Genomic DNA, 15,119 nt, shown 5'->3' on the forward strand with positions numbered 1-15,119 from the left:
AGGGTTGAGTAGTGTCCCCGCCGAATTCACATCCTTCCTAGAACTCCAGAATGGTACCTTATTTGGAAATAGGTTTTGCAGGCATAATTAGTTAAAACAAAGTCCTACTGGGATAGAGTGAGCCCTTAATCCAAAATGACTGGTCCTTCTAAGAATGTCCTTACAAGAAGACGGCAAGAGACAAACACACAGGGAGATCACTATGTGGCAACAAAGGCAGAGATTGGAGTGACGTATCTATAGGCAAAGGATTGCCAAGGAAGCACGTATCCTACCCTGGAGCCTTCAGAGCCAGCATGGCCCTGGTAACACCTTGATTTTGGACTTCTGGCCTCCAGCACTATGAGAAAATAAATTTCTGTTGTTTTAAGTCACCACATTTGTGGTACTTTGTTTCAGCAGCCCTAGGAAATTAATATATCCACCTAGACTCAACTGGGATTTCACCAAGGAGGATTCTGGGTACCCAGAAGAGCCTCATCTGCCTGCAGTATCCTCCTGGTCTGGTATTCTCAACATCCAGAGTCTTGGAGGAAGACGAGGGAGCGGTCTCCTTTGTGCCTTTATTTGTGATAAAATGAGCTCCAGTTGAACACAAATCAGAGATGAGATTAGATATTTTCCTCTACTTTAATGTAAACTTTACTTGGGCCATGCAGCAAGCACAGGGAGAAAGATGTCTTGAGAATCTGCAAAAGCGCAGTGGAAAGATTGAAATCTAGTGGAAAACTTTTTATACTGGGGTTATCACTTCTGAACCCACTTTCCGATACCTTTCTGCTGGCGGTGCTATGCCGTGAATAGTTTGGCCAAGCCTGGGGCACACCCTTCTGTACCTCCAAAGTTCAAGGTAGAAAATCAGAATCCTCATCACTGTCCTGCCCTCCTGCTACTCCACTGGGCTTCCACCTTGGAGAAGAAATAAAGAACTGGCTCTGTGCTCCCTCCCCTCCCTGTGTCTCTCTGGAGAGCACTGAGAGGCCCTAGGGACAGAAGAAGTTCCTGGGAACTCCTAGATAAGACAGCTGTCCTGGAAACAGCCAGGAGCCGTCTCCTTCTCTGACTGTGCTGTCACTCCAACTGCAGTGAGTCACCTGCTGGTTGAGATGTGCTGGTCCTTCTGCCACTCCCCCCGCCCCCTTCCTGGGAGGACTGCCCCTTCCTACAGCAGTTGTCCAACTCCTGCCAGTCTTGTCCCCTCCCAGCCACTTAGTACCCTAGGCAGAGTGGATCTTCCCAAGCTGAGTCACTCACTCACCTGCTGAAACCTTCAGATAGCTCCCCATTCACCCTACAGTGAATTCCAACTTCTTACCGAGGCTGCCAAGGGGTAAGGCCACGGCTGAGTGGTTCTTTAGCACCTCTGTCACCTGTCACCTCTTCTGTTTACTCCCTATGATAGGGAGCTAGTCACAGTTCTCTACACAGGCCTCTCTTTTCCCTCTCTTCACTAGGCTTTTTCACGTGCAGTTGCTGTGCCTGGAACCATCTTTCCCATTCCCTGCTGTCTAGCTGTCTCATACCCTCCATTTTCATTTCAATGTTGTCATCTCTGAGAAATCGTTCAACACATGCACACACTCACACAGAGTCAGCTGTCCCAGTAAGTCAGTGCGTTTAAAATTGCTCTTCTACTGCTTAGCACTCAGCATGATTTGTAAAGCTATTTGTGTGATTATATGAAGAACGCCTGTCTCCCCCACTAGACTGTAAGGTCCTGAGGGCAGGAACTTATCTTTTCATCATTTCATCCCAGCACCCAGCCCAGAGCCTGGCTCATACTAGAGGCTTAATTAAGTATTTTTTGCATGAATGCTGAATTTTCAGATAGCTCTGTAACTAGGGTCCATCCAGTTCTGATATTCTACAGGTCTACAGACCATATTTCCATCCACCCTCCTGACATATATTTTCCACATTTAATCTACATGTGAATTTGCTGCTAGTAAAACACATGCCTCCCTGTTGTTGGTATATTATGATTAATTTATATATAGAACTGTAACTTTTTTTCAGGGAAAAACTCTACATTTTCATCATTTCCTTTTGATATAATTTGTGCTACTACTCATTGCCTGATATCCTCGAAGAACTGCCTCCATTTTCTCCATATCTCTGATATTTCAGACTGATAGTTGCACTTGTATAGGAAATGATTTTTTCTCAGTTTTTTTGTGTGTAGTGATGAATCTTTAACACAGAGATATTTTTCAAAAAATAATCTCCGTCTGTACTTGGCAGGAGCTCAGCTTGCCCATTTTCTCCCTCCCCCTCTTTGCAGCCTCTGTCTTTCCTGCCCATGTTGCTTCTTTTCACAGCAATATTTTAGCAGCACGCCAGCCTTCTTCAGTTTCAGTGGTCTGCATTTTTCCAATTGGAGAATACTCCCTTGACCTATTGTTAATCATGGAGCTCATACGTACAGCCTGTACTTTTTCTTATTCTGGAAATATCTTTGGGATTGGGGAGGGATTAGCAGAAATCAGGAAGACCCTCTGAACAGAGGAGGTGTTGAAATTTAAGTTGTGTTTATTGGGAAGAAAAGTTGTGGTGCTGAAAATCCAGTGGGCTTTGGGGAACAAAAAGGGATCCCCACTGCGATCTCTGGGGAAAATTATGTACTTACTATGGGTCAGGTCCTCTTCAAAGAGTTTTATATTCTTCATCTCATTTAATCCTCACCAACACCCTCAGAGGTCATTATTCATTAATTCACTCACTGACTCATTTTTTACTGAACTAATATTTACTGAGTACCTAATATGTGCCAGGACATTCTGGAGGTTGAATAGGATGAGGCATTGAAAGCTCATAACAATGGGGTGAATCGAGATGTCATTTACAGAGATTAGGGGTAAGGGCAAGTGTTTGGGTGGGGAAAACAAACATTCCATTTCCCACACGTTGCAGTTCTTTCCTAACACTTGTTCCCTCCCCCATCTCCATTTTTCAAATAAGAAAACAAACTTCCAACAGATGCCCAAGATTGTATGGTTGCTAGGAGAAGACTCTGAACTGGAACCCAGGTCATTCTGCTTCTGGAGCCAAGCTCTGTGCTTTCGACTCCATAGCCTTGAGAAAATGGATCATGGCTGCACTGGGTGCTCACCCAAAGCCTGTCCCCTGTCCTTGTCCTCGTCTAGCATAGTGGCCTCCTTTTTCCCATCTGAATACCTGTCACCCAACTTACACTGTCTCCCTGTATTTTAGAGGCTAATACTCTTGGCATAAAGAGTAGAAGAGGAAAAATCATTTAAGGCATTAGTTGTGACCCAATGAAAAACTGTCATTAAAGGACACATTAATTAGCTCATTTTCCTGTGATGACTCATTAATGAATGCTCTGGTGAAAGTGCTCCTCCAGACACTTAGGTAGAAAAATAGAAAAAGAGAACGCTAACGTGGGCAGAATCACCTGTCTCTTCTCCTGGGATAAGCCAGTCCCTGGATCTTTCTCTCAGGTATGGAGACCAGTGCACATGCTCTGGCCGCATTTTACCTGTGCGTGCTTAGTGGGGGGGCTGTCCCATTATAGCTCATCACCTGACATCTGTGATCTATCTCTTCTGTGCTTACATTCTGCATCCTCAGATGCTCAAGCAGAGGGATTGGGTGACACAGTCAGATCCCTGAGGGTCTTTTGGATGGTATATAAACGAGTGCTTTGAGGAGGTTTCTGCCTGATTCTCTTAAACAACAGCAAAAACAACTTGCTTTTAAGACCTGTAGCCTTCACAGCTTAAAAATATTTTCCCAAAGGAAAAGGAAACAATTTTCAAGTCATTTCCTGCATATTAAGCAGGCATTTGTTTATACTACCAGCCAAGCTTTCAGACTTCAAGGAAGTGTATTTTCCCAGGATGTTGGTCTATGAAATTTAAAAATCCTAAAAATATTCAAAGCATATGAGAAACAGGTGCAAACACAGATTCCTCCGGAGGCTGGGGGCAATGGGCTTGTTCAGCTTTCAGTACTGCCCGAGGCCCAGAGAGGGCTTTGCTCAAGCTTCATGGCTCCAGACTCCAGGGTTCAGATGTGTTCCACAATACAAAGTCACTCCTTCACCTTCTCCCCTTCTCTTCCCTTTTCCATTTTGATAAGTTTGCAAGCAAATTGCAAACTGTCATCTCAACATCTTTACCTTCACAATGGGATCTCACTAGAGATCGTAGCAGGTGGCAAATTGGTCCGATTTATCATTATTTGCATTTTTAATTTGTGGTATTTTAGGCCCAGAGAGTTTTTTATGGGTCTTAAAATGGCAACAGAAACCTTGATACATAATTCATTATCTGTTTTTCGTAATGCATGTAGTTAACAACCCATCGACAAACAGAAAAATCATCAGCACTTCAAGCAAGATGAAGTTATAGCTTTAGCTTTCTTTCCCCCCTACTCTTCCCCTCCGTGGTCTCTAAGAATAAATTGCTTGTATCTGAAGCACAGTCTGCAGCCGCCATGCTGATGTGTTGTCAACAGGAAAAGCCTTCTTAGTTGCAGCTTATTATTCAGAATGACCAAATCTTAAATAACTAAGGCAAAGTGTTTGTTGGGCTTCCACAGTTTCTTGACTTGGGAACACTGGGTACTTTTTCAATTTAAGCAAAAGGTGAGAAAGCAAGAGGAATACCTCCAATCCTGATCCTGCTTTCTCTTTCCTTCCAAACCCCTAAACCTCCCTCTACAGTATTCCTTTGTCATACTTTCCTTCCCCATCCCCTCCCCACTCCCACCAGACATTGCTGTTGGCATAACTCTAAGTTGGAAGAAAGAGAAATCCTTTTGAAACACATCTGTAATCCTTTTGAAATAACAGCTCCACAGATAAACAATACACCTAGACAGGATGCCCAGGAATTTGACTGAGAAGATACCAGCAAAATAAAGGGGACCTTGAGCAATTTTATCAGAAGGATGATCAGTGAAGAAAACCATGCAGGCTAATTCAAGAGAAATGTAAAGACCTTATTGTGTTCATGGTGGCAGAGCTGTAACTCAACTGAGATAGGCAGATTCCTTATTTTTCCAGGCTACTCCAGGCACCTCTACACAGAAAGCCCGTTCCATCAGGATGAAACACCTCTGAAAAGTCTATCCGATAGAGTTTCCCTTCCTTTGTCTCCTACTGTGTAGACAAATCAGTTAACCAAAATGCCATTTGTGGGCAGTGCTCCAAGATGACACGTGTTCTGTTCTGTGTGGGCAAGACCAGGAAAACACTCTCTGCCCTCCAGGAGTTGAGTGGTCATTGACACCAGACGGTGCAGCATATGATTGGTCTTCAGTTATTTAACGTGTGTTAGTTTTCAACCACCTTGTAATCTTTAGAGCTTCCTCATTTCACCAGGTCCATCACATACCTCTGTTAAATCCATAGTTGTTGGAAGAGTTTAAATCATAGATAAAAGTAATCACTTGCTTCATCAGTGATACGATTATCCTTCCAGGATTTCCTTTATTCAAGGATTTATGGAGTGCTTACTAGATTACCGGGCACCATTCATGGCATTAGGGAGGCCTCACTGCCACGTCAAGTTTTAATATCTTTGTAGACCCAAGAAGATTAGAGAGACGTAAGAAAATATGTGCATAATTTCCACACTACAAATAATGGCTTGCTAGCAGGCACCTGACTCCAGCCAGAATTTACTGGAGACCTTGACATTGGCTCTACTTATTGCTAATGACTAAACTTTCTTCTGGTGGTAAATTAAAAAGACTCTAAAAACAATAGCTTGGGGCTTCCCTGGTGGCGCAGTGGTTGAGAATCTGCTAATGCAGGGGACACGGGTTCGAGCCCTGGTCTGGGAGGATCCCACATGCCGCGGAGCAACTAGGCCCATGAGCCACAAGTACTGAGCCTGCACGTTTGGAGCCCGTGCTCCACAACAAGAGAGGCCGCGACAGTGAGAGGCCCGCGCACCGCGATGAGGAGTGGCCCCCGCTCACCGCAACTAGAGAAAGCCCTAGCACAGAAACGAAGACCCAACACAGCAAAGATAAAGAAATAAATTAATAAACTCCTACCCCCAACATCATCTTTAAAAAACACACAAACAAAAAAACCCGATAGCTTGGGCAACTGAATCCAGGTTTTCCTGCATGATATTTTCTAGTCAGGAAGAGTCACTCCCAGAATGAGTGTTTTAGAGGATCTGGAGGACGACTTATGACACCTCCAGTGAGAACCTGATAGCCTTTTTATACAGTTGGTGGCATTGGGTCATCTCCGTACCACATGGCTGCACTCATCAGTGTGTAGTCCCTCTAAAGCAGAACAGACTCCTGGAGAGTCCATTTTAGAGCACATCACTTGCTCTTTATTCTTTCATTGCAGTTCGACTTCCCTCTTGCTAATAAGCTGCTCTTTTCTCTGGGAAGATTTATAATGTCAGGAGTGCACATGTAAGGACAGTTTAATAAATAATAAAGTTCTAAAGGAAGGCTTATGTTAATTTATAATGCACCATTTGTCGACAATCTGAAAGACATTATTTCAAACAAAGGTAACTAGGGGGATGTTAATAGGCAGCAAATGTGTTTATGCTAACTCTTATTCATTGCATTGTAGAAAAGATTTGTCATTATGTTAGTCATGTTCTTAATTGTACATAATTTTCATAATTTACTTTTTTTTTTTTTTTTTGCGGTATGCAGGCCTCTCGCTGTTGTGGCCTCTCCCGCTGCGGAGCACAGGCTCTGCATGCGCAGGCTCAGTGGCTATGGCTCATGGGCCCAGCCGCTCCGCGGCATGTGGGATCTTCCCAGACCGGGGCACGAACCCGTGTCCCCTGCATCGGCAGGTGAACTCTCAACCACTGCGCCACCAGGGAAGCCCCATAATTTACTTTTTAAATCAAAATATCATGGTAGATGCTTTCAACAGACTTCCAGTTTTAGATTATTATATATACTAAAATATGCCAGACTTTGGGTTTTAGTAAAGAAAACAAATGGCTCAGATGTACTTCCAAATGTTAGTCTAGCATCATTTTATTTAGTAAGGCTGGCATGCTCCCAGATTCCAGATAAATAGAGAATTGGGCAATTATCCAGATAATCTGATCCAAAAAACATTTTTTTGCTTGAATTGTTTTTTTCTTGGGCAGAAATATCTAAGTTAATTGGCTTAGCCATTTCTTTTATATGCTTGTGCATATTCAGTCTGAAGCCTAGGGAACAAGCAAAATTCCACTAAGCTTCCTTGGGACATCACTGGACTTATTGCTGGTAGGTGGAGTTTATTGTACAGAAACAAGGAAATGAGAGGCAATAGCCACATTCCTTGGGAGCTTCTTTGGTTAATCTCTACATCTACATCCACCAATTTTTCTAGATGAGGCTATGAATGTTACAGGGTTTATGGAAGTGGCTCCAGTTCAGTAGATGGATCCAAGGTAAGGGGACAGATGGAGTGAAATTAGTTTAATTACAGGATTTTTCATCTCTTCCTCATTTGCAGTGCCCTGCAGCTTCCTGTAAGCCTGGTTCTTCAGTGCCTGGCTCTGGGTGATCCCATTCCTACAGAGAGGCTTCAATGGCCTCATGCATGCACAACTAAATTGTCCCCCTCTTCAGTCTCAGTGTCTCACACTCCAAATCCTCTAATTCATGTTACCTACCAGTCAAGTAAATTTCCAAAACCCTAGCTTTCATTTTAGTCTCCAAATCACAAACTTTCAGGGGCTCTCCATTTCTAAGAGGATAATATCCAAACTGCTCAGCTTGACATGCAGGGCCCTCTGAGGTCTGCCCACTCATCTCTTCAGCTTTCCTTCTGGTGCCCCTACAGGAAGTCTTTATTGTAGTCACATGGAGTATCTCATCAGTCCGCTGCCTGCTGTGGGCCATTCTGGACCTCACCTTCACTTGCCTCCTCTGAATGCCTACATCTCTCTTCCCACTGATTCAGTTCCTTCTGCTCATTAAAGCCTAGCCCAATTCTGTTTCCTCCTTTGAGATCTTCCTGAACAGGATGGTCCATGAGGCCTCCTTTGCTGTGAGTTGGTACCAATCCTTCGCCACCTAATTGTGTCCCATGCAGGGGCAACTCTTGCCCTGACATCTTATTTGGACAATGAACTCCTTTCCTGCCGGTGACATCTTGTGTCAGCCCAACATGTGAAACCTTTTTGCATGCTTCATGGCATCATAGGCTCTGACTGAATGGCAGGATGAGAAATTATGAGCCCAGTTGTATTTTCTACTCTTTCAGCCACACCGTCTGCAGTGGAAGGTATCTTTCAGATAGAGACAAGTGAAACTCTGAGAAGCCCAATGTATGAACAAGGCCTCTGGCTCACAACTTCCCAGAATGGCTAAGAGCTGGCTCTGGGGTCTGAGTGCCTAGATTAAAACAATGGTTTTACTACTTATTGGCTACATGATACCTCTCCACCTCTGTGCCTTCATATAAAATGGGCACAATAATGGTACCCATACCAATGGTTGTTGAGGGGATTAAACATCATATAGGTAAGGAACTTAGTGCTTGGTACACAGTAAGTGCCCACTAAATATTTGATTTTAATTTATTATTAAACTGTCAAAAGAATTAGGTCCCAGTTTTCTCTTTCAGGGGGAGTGACAGTTGACAGTAAAAGCACAGGACCACTATTGAATAATGGACTTTGGAGGTGGGTCTCCATCTCCTGGACTAACCTGGCAGTTCCAAGTATTCTCAGGGGGTGTCGCCTTGGGCCCATCTACTGGGATGACAAGCCCAACTCTACAGAGAGAGTTTTATTTTTATTTTGGTGTACCTCCTCCTCAGCCCTTTGACATAACTGCAAGCCTTTCTCAATTTAGCAAGCTATTGCTATTGAATCTAGGATCAACACAGTAGTCTAGGATGGGTTAGAGCTATGAACAAAACAAATGTGAAAACTGTACAGGTGAGACAATCAAGAAGTCCAAGACCTGGACTAGGAAACAACCAGAAGTATCCTAGACATTCCTGAGCTGCCTGGGGCAGAGCTGAGACATTTACACTAGAACCACAGTATAATCTTGCCTGTGTGCTGCATGTCTTTTACTGTATGGATTTGCATTTACGTCACCTCTTTGCCACATTTATGTGGTTTCAAATATTTCACCTAATGGGCTGCTTTTCCTTCAGGCCTACATCTGCCACACCTTGAGGAAGTTCCCTTCCTCCCTGTGAGCCTGAATAGGCAAGACCCAGTGTTAAACCAGAAGACAACCCATTTGGCTCCTGGACACACCTGGAAGAGCCCACAGGGCAATCTGCCTGCAGGGTGGTAAGTGGGAGAGTTACCTTGAATTCAGTCTCAATGTTGGCTAGTCTGGCTAGCTCATTGCTTAGCTCCAGCGCGGTGAGGACAGGGTCTTCGCTGGACAGGGACAAGTAGGCAGCACTTGCCAGTCCCTTGTAGGCATTCATGCGGGAGCGCGAGTGGCTGAAGGAGTCCTTCCGCTGCTTCTCGGTGCACTCATTGCACTTGCAGAAGTAGTCGTGGGGCCGCTCGATGCGCGCGCCCTTTAGAAGGAGGATATGCACGATCTCATACTCCTGGCAGTGGGCCGCCAGGATGATGGGCGTGATGTCGTGGGAGAAGCGCGTGCCGTCCTCGTCGTAGGCGTAGAAATCGTCGTCCCGCAGCTCCTGCTCCAGCGGGCTGAGCGTCAGGCGCTGGCCCTGCGCGAAGGCCGGGTGGCTAAGGATGGCCTCCACGATGCGCACGTAGCCCTTGCTGATGGCCAGCAGCAGCGCGTCCCCCACCCGCGCCAGGTTCTCCTTCTTGAGCAACAGCTCCGTGACCTCCAGGTGCTCGTTGCCCACTGCCAGCTGCAGCGCGTTCTGCCCCATGTAGTCCACGCAGTTGAAGTTGAGGGTCTTGGACTCCTCCAGCATTTTCCTGACCACCGGGATGTTGCCATACTCAGCCGAGTCCAGAAAGCGCTCCTCTTCGGGCGTCAGGCTAGTGCCCTTCTCGTTGAACATGTAGGCGGGACCGCGGATGGCCTGACGGCGGCCCTTTTCCCTCAGTGTCGTGTGCCGGCGCTGCATGTTTCTGAAGGTGCTGCTTCCCAACCTGTGGGGTGATAAGGCAAAGATGCTAGTTACTCTCCCAGGATCCTGCAGATTCCCCAGGGGCAGAGCAAACAAAAATTGTTGAGATGAAAAAGAATATCGTGATTGGAATATTTTGAGAAGTTATGAAATCTTGCTAGAAATTACTGTCCTATCACTGAGATTAAGACAAATTTCATAACCCAAATTATTCTTATACTAATGGAAGAATATTGGTTAAGTTACACAGCAGTCTATCCGCCTTGGGTGGAGGAGTGTCCAAAAAGCTGGAATGTGGGTTTAGGCCAAGCTAATGGTGGACGTGGAGAGTGTGACGTCATGATGTGGCGGAAACAGGCCAAGGGCTGTATGTTTTATTTCCATTTGTGCAAAGTTGAGAATGTCACTTAACTTCTCTGTGCTTTAGTACAATGCTTTTCTGTGCTTTTACCTGTACAATGTGGATAACTTTTGTGGGCCATAGAGTCCGTAGGAGGATTAAATGAGGTAACGTGCATGTAGAAAGTACTCAGTCCACGTGAGTTTTATTGTCCCTTCCTGCCTGTTGATGTGCCTAGTTCTTCAGGGGTTCTGCCACAGAAATGGCCACCATGGATACTGCTGCCTTTGCTTCCCACACTATGAGCTCCCACACTATGACAAAACTGCAGCAATATGCAGGCATGGCCACACACCTCTGTTTCAGTGCTATACTATAGCGGGACTGTGCTTTCGTGCTCGTCCCCATGCAGACTGAGCACCTACTAAAGGGCAAGTATTGCACGGAGCAGGCCTAGACTCATTGCTGCTTACTGATGGCCGCTGAAGCAGCCTTCCTGAGGAAATTCAGCCACAGTTTCTTAGGATCAAACCTAGATTTTTATGTGGATAGAAAAACAGGTTAATTTATATGCTGGGTTCATTTCTTTCTTTTTTTTTAAATTTAATTTAATTTTTTTATACAGCAGGTTCTTATTAGTTATCAGTTTTATACATATTGGTGTGTATATGTCAATCCCAATCTCCCAGTTCATCCTATCACCACCATCCCCCCCCCGTAACACCCCACTTCCCCCTTTGGTGTCCATACGTTTGTTCTCTACATCTGTGTCTCTATTTCTGCCCTGCAAACCGGTTCATCTGTACCATTTTTCTAGATTCCACATATATACTGTATGTTTTGGAAGCACATTTCAGGAAACAGTAATGGAGTTGGCCATGACCACCATGCTTGTTCGCAACAGATCTTGCACTATTTGTCATTTATTTTTGATCTAAAAAAACAGTGAAACTTTTGACATGTCCACCAGAAACAACACATTTAAATAACGTGGAAAAAAATGTCCATGAACGTCTTTTTTCTGTTTAATCATCTTACACACTTAGTTTATCTAACTGGCAATTTCGTAAACATATACTTTACTGTCAAGATTCAGGTTGAAACATAATTATCTTTAAAAGATTGTGAATGAAAATGTCATAATTGGACTTGCAAGGTACGACGCCAGCCCTCCTCCTAGCCTTTCCTGCCTGTTTCTTTTTTTTTCTTTTTAACATCTTTATTGGAGTATAATTGCTTTACAATGGTGTGTTACTTTCTGCTTTATAACAAAGTGAATCAGTTATACATATACATATGTTCCCATATCTCTTCCCTCTTGCGTCTCCCTCCCTCCCACCCTCCCTATCCCACCCCTCTAGGTGGTCACAAAGCACCAAGCTGATCTCCCTGTGCCATGTGGCTGCTTCCCACTAGCTATCTGTTTTACGTTTGGTAGTGTATATATGTCCATGCCACTCTCTCACTTTGTCCCAGCTTACCCTTCCCCCTCCCCATATCCTCAAGTCCATTCACTAGTAGGTCTGTGTCTTTATTCCTGTCTTATCCCTAGGTTCTTAATGACCCTTTCTTTTTTTTTTCCCTTAGATTCCATATATATGTGTTAGCATACGGTATTTGTTTTTCTCTTTCTGACTTCACTCTGTATGACAGACTCTAGGTCCATCCACCTCACTACAAATAACTCAGTTTTATTTCTTTTTTTTTTTTTTCCTTCAATGTATCTTTTTTTTTAACATCTTTATTGGGGTATAATTGCTTTACAATGGTGTGTTACTTTCTGCTTTATAACAAAGTGAATCAGTTATACATATACATATGTTCCCATATCTCTTCCCTCTTGCGTCTCCCTCCCTCCCACCCTCCCTATCCCACCCCTCCAGGCTGTCACAAAGCACCGAGCCAATATCCCTGTGCCATGCGGCTGCTTCCCACTAGCTATCTACCTTACTACGTTTGTTAGTGTGTATATGTCCATGACTCTCTCTCGCCCTGTCACAGCTCACCCTTCCCCCTCCCAATATCCTCAAGTCCGTTCTCCAGTAGGTCTGCGTCTTTATTCCTGTCTTACCCCTAGGTTATTCATGACATTTTTTTCCCTTAAATGCCATATATATGTGTTAGCATACGGTAATTGTCTTTTTCTTTCTGACTTACTTCACTCTGTATGACAGACTCTAGGTCTATCCACCTCATTACAAATAGCTCAATTTCGTTTCTTTTTATGGCTGAGTAATATTCCATTGTATGTATGTGCCACATCTTCTTTATCCATTCATCTGTTGATGGACACTTAGGTTGCTTCCATCCCCTGGCTATTATAAATAGAGCTGCAATGAACATTTTGGTACATGACTCTTTCTGAATTATAGTTTTCTCAGTGTATATGCCCAGTAGTGGGATTGCTGGGTCGTATGGTAGTTCTATTTGTAGTTTTTTAAGGAACCTCCATACTGTTTTCCATAGTGGCTGTATCAATTTACATTCCCACCAGCAGTGCAAGAGTGTTCCCTTTTCTCCACACCCTCTCCAGCATTTACTGTTTCTAGAATTTTTTTTTTTTTTTTTTTTTTGCAGTACGTGGGCCTCTCACTGTGGTGGCCTCTCCCATTGCAGAGCACAGGCTCTGGACACGCAGGCTTAGCGGCCATGGCTCACGGGCCTAGCCACTCCGCCGCATGTGGGATTGTCCCAGACCGGGGCATGAACACATGTCGCCTGCATCGGCAGGTGGACTCTCAACCACTGCGCCACCAGGGAAGCCCTGTTTCTAAATTTTTTGGTGATGGCCATTCTGACAGGTGTGGGATGATATCTCATTGCAGTTTTTATTTGCATTTCTCTAATGATTAATGATGTTGAGCATTCTTTCATGTATTAGTTGACAATGTGTATATGTTCTTTGGAGAAATGTCTATTTAGGTCTTCTGCCCATTTTTGGAATGGGTTTGTTATTGAGCTGCATGAGCTGCTTGTAAATTTTGGAGATTAATCCTTTGTCAGTTGCATCATTTGCAAATATTTTCTCCCATTCTGAGGGTTGTCTTTTGGTCTTGTTTATGGTTTCCTTTGCTGGGCAAAAGCTTTTAAGTTTCATTAGGTCCCATTTGTTTATTTTTGTTTTTATTTCCATTTCTCTAGGAGGTGGGTCAAAAAGGATCTTGCTGTGATTTATGTCATAGAGTGTTCTGCCTATGTTTTCCTCTAAGAGATTGATAGTGTCTGGCCTTACATTTAGATCTTTAATCCATTTTGAGCTTATTTTTGTGTATGGTGTTAGGGAGCATTCTAATCTCATTCTTTTACATGTACCTGTCCAGTTTTCCCAGGACCACTTATTGAAGAGGCTGTCTTTTCTCCACTGTATATTCTTGCCTCCTTTATCAAAGATAAGGTGACCATATGTGCGTGGGTTTATCACTGGGCATTCTGTCCTCTTCCATTGATCTATATTTCTGTTTTTGTGCCAGCACCATACTGTCTTGATTACTGTAGCTTTGTAGTATAGTCTGAAGTCAGGGAGCCTGATACCTCCAGCTCCATTTTTTGTTCTCAAGATTGCTTTGGCTATTCCGGGTCTTTTGTGTTTCCATATAAATTGTGAAATTTTTTGTTCTAGTTCTGTGAAAAATGCCAGTGGTAGTTTGACAGGGATTGCATTGAATCTGTAGTTGCTTTGGGTAGTAGAGTCATTTTCACAATGTTGATTTTTCCAATCCAAGAACATGATATATCTCTCCATCTATTTGTATCATCTTTAATTTCTTTCATCAGTGTCTTATAATTTTCTGCATACAGGTCTTTTGTCTCCTTAGGTAGGTTTATTCCTAGATATTTTATTCTTTTTGTTGCAATGGTAAATGGGAGTGTTTCCTTAATTTCATTTTCAGATTTTTCAAATTAGTGTATAGGAATGCAAGAGATTTCTATACATTAATTTTGTATCTTGCTACTTTACCCAATTCATTGATTAGCTCTAGTAGTTTTCTGGTAGCATCTTTGGGATTCTGTATGTACAGTATTATGTCAGCTGCAAACAGTGACAGCTTTACTTCTTCTTTTCCGATTTTCATTCCTTTTATTTCTTTTTCTTCTCTGATTGCTGTGGCTAAAACTTCCAAAACTATGTTGAATAAGAATGGTGAGAGTGGGCAGCCTTCTCTTGTTCCTGATCGTAGTGGAAATGGTTTCAGTTTTTCACCATTGAGGACGATGTTGACTGTGGGTTTGTCATATATGGCCATTATTATGTTGAGGAAATTTCCCTCTATGCCTACTTTCTGGAGGGTTTTTATCATAAATAGGTGTTGAATTTTTTCAAAAGCGTTCTCTGCATCTATTGAGATGATCATATGGTTTTTCTCCTTCAATTTGTTAATATGGTTTAGCACATTGATAGATTTGCGTATATTGAAGAATCCTTGCTTTCCTGGAATAAACCCCACTTGATCATGGCGTGTGATCCTTTTAATGTGCTGTTGGATTCTGTCTGCTAGTATTTTGTTGAGGATTTTTGCATCTATGTTCATCATTGATATTGGCCAGTAGTTTTCTTTTTTTGTGACATCCTTGTCTGGTTTTGGTATCAGGGCAATGGTGGCCTCGTAGAATGAGTTTGGGAGTGTTCCTCCCTCTGCTATATTTTGGAAGAGTTTGAGAAGGATAGGTGTTAGCTCTTCTCTAAATGTTTGATAGAATTTGCCTGTGAAGGCATCTGGTCCTGGACTTTTGTTTGTTGGAAAATTT

The 15,119-nt window shown here is 43.4% G+C and overlaps 1 protein-coding gene across 1 annotated transcript in view; it reads right to left on the reverse strand.

The window, feature by feature from the left end:
• Positions 1–10,030, reverse strand: part of TRPC7 (transient receptor potential cation channel subfamily C member 7) — a gene marked incomplete at both ends in the record, with an annotated part of 122,690 nt that extends 112,660 nt beyond the window's left edge. Inside the window, one exon of the mRNA XM_082651487.1 lies at positions 9,278–10,030. Within this exon, the coding sequence (XP_082507613.1) occupies positions 9,278–10,030 (753 nt within the window). The remainder of the gene's footprint in view (positions 1–9,277) is intronic.
• Positions 10,031–15,119: the final 5,089 nt, after the last annotated feature.

This window comes from Grampus griseus (assembly GCF_964374135.1).
Source record: "Grampus griseus genome assembly, chromosome: 3".
In the NCBI taxonomy this organism is placed as follows: domain Eukaryota; kingdom Metazoa; phylum Chordata; class Mammalia; order Artiodactyla; family Delphinidae; genus Grampus; species Grampus griseus.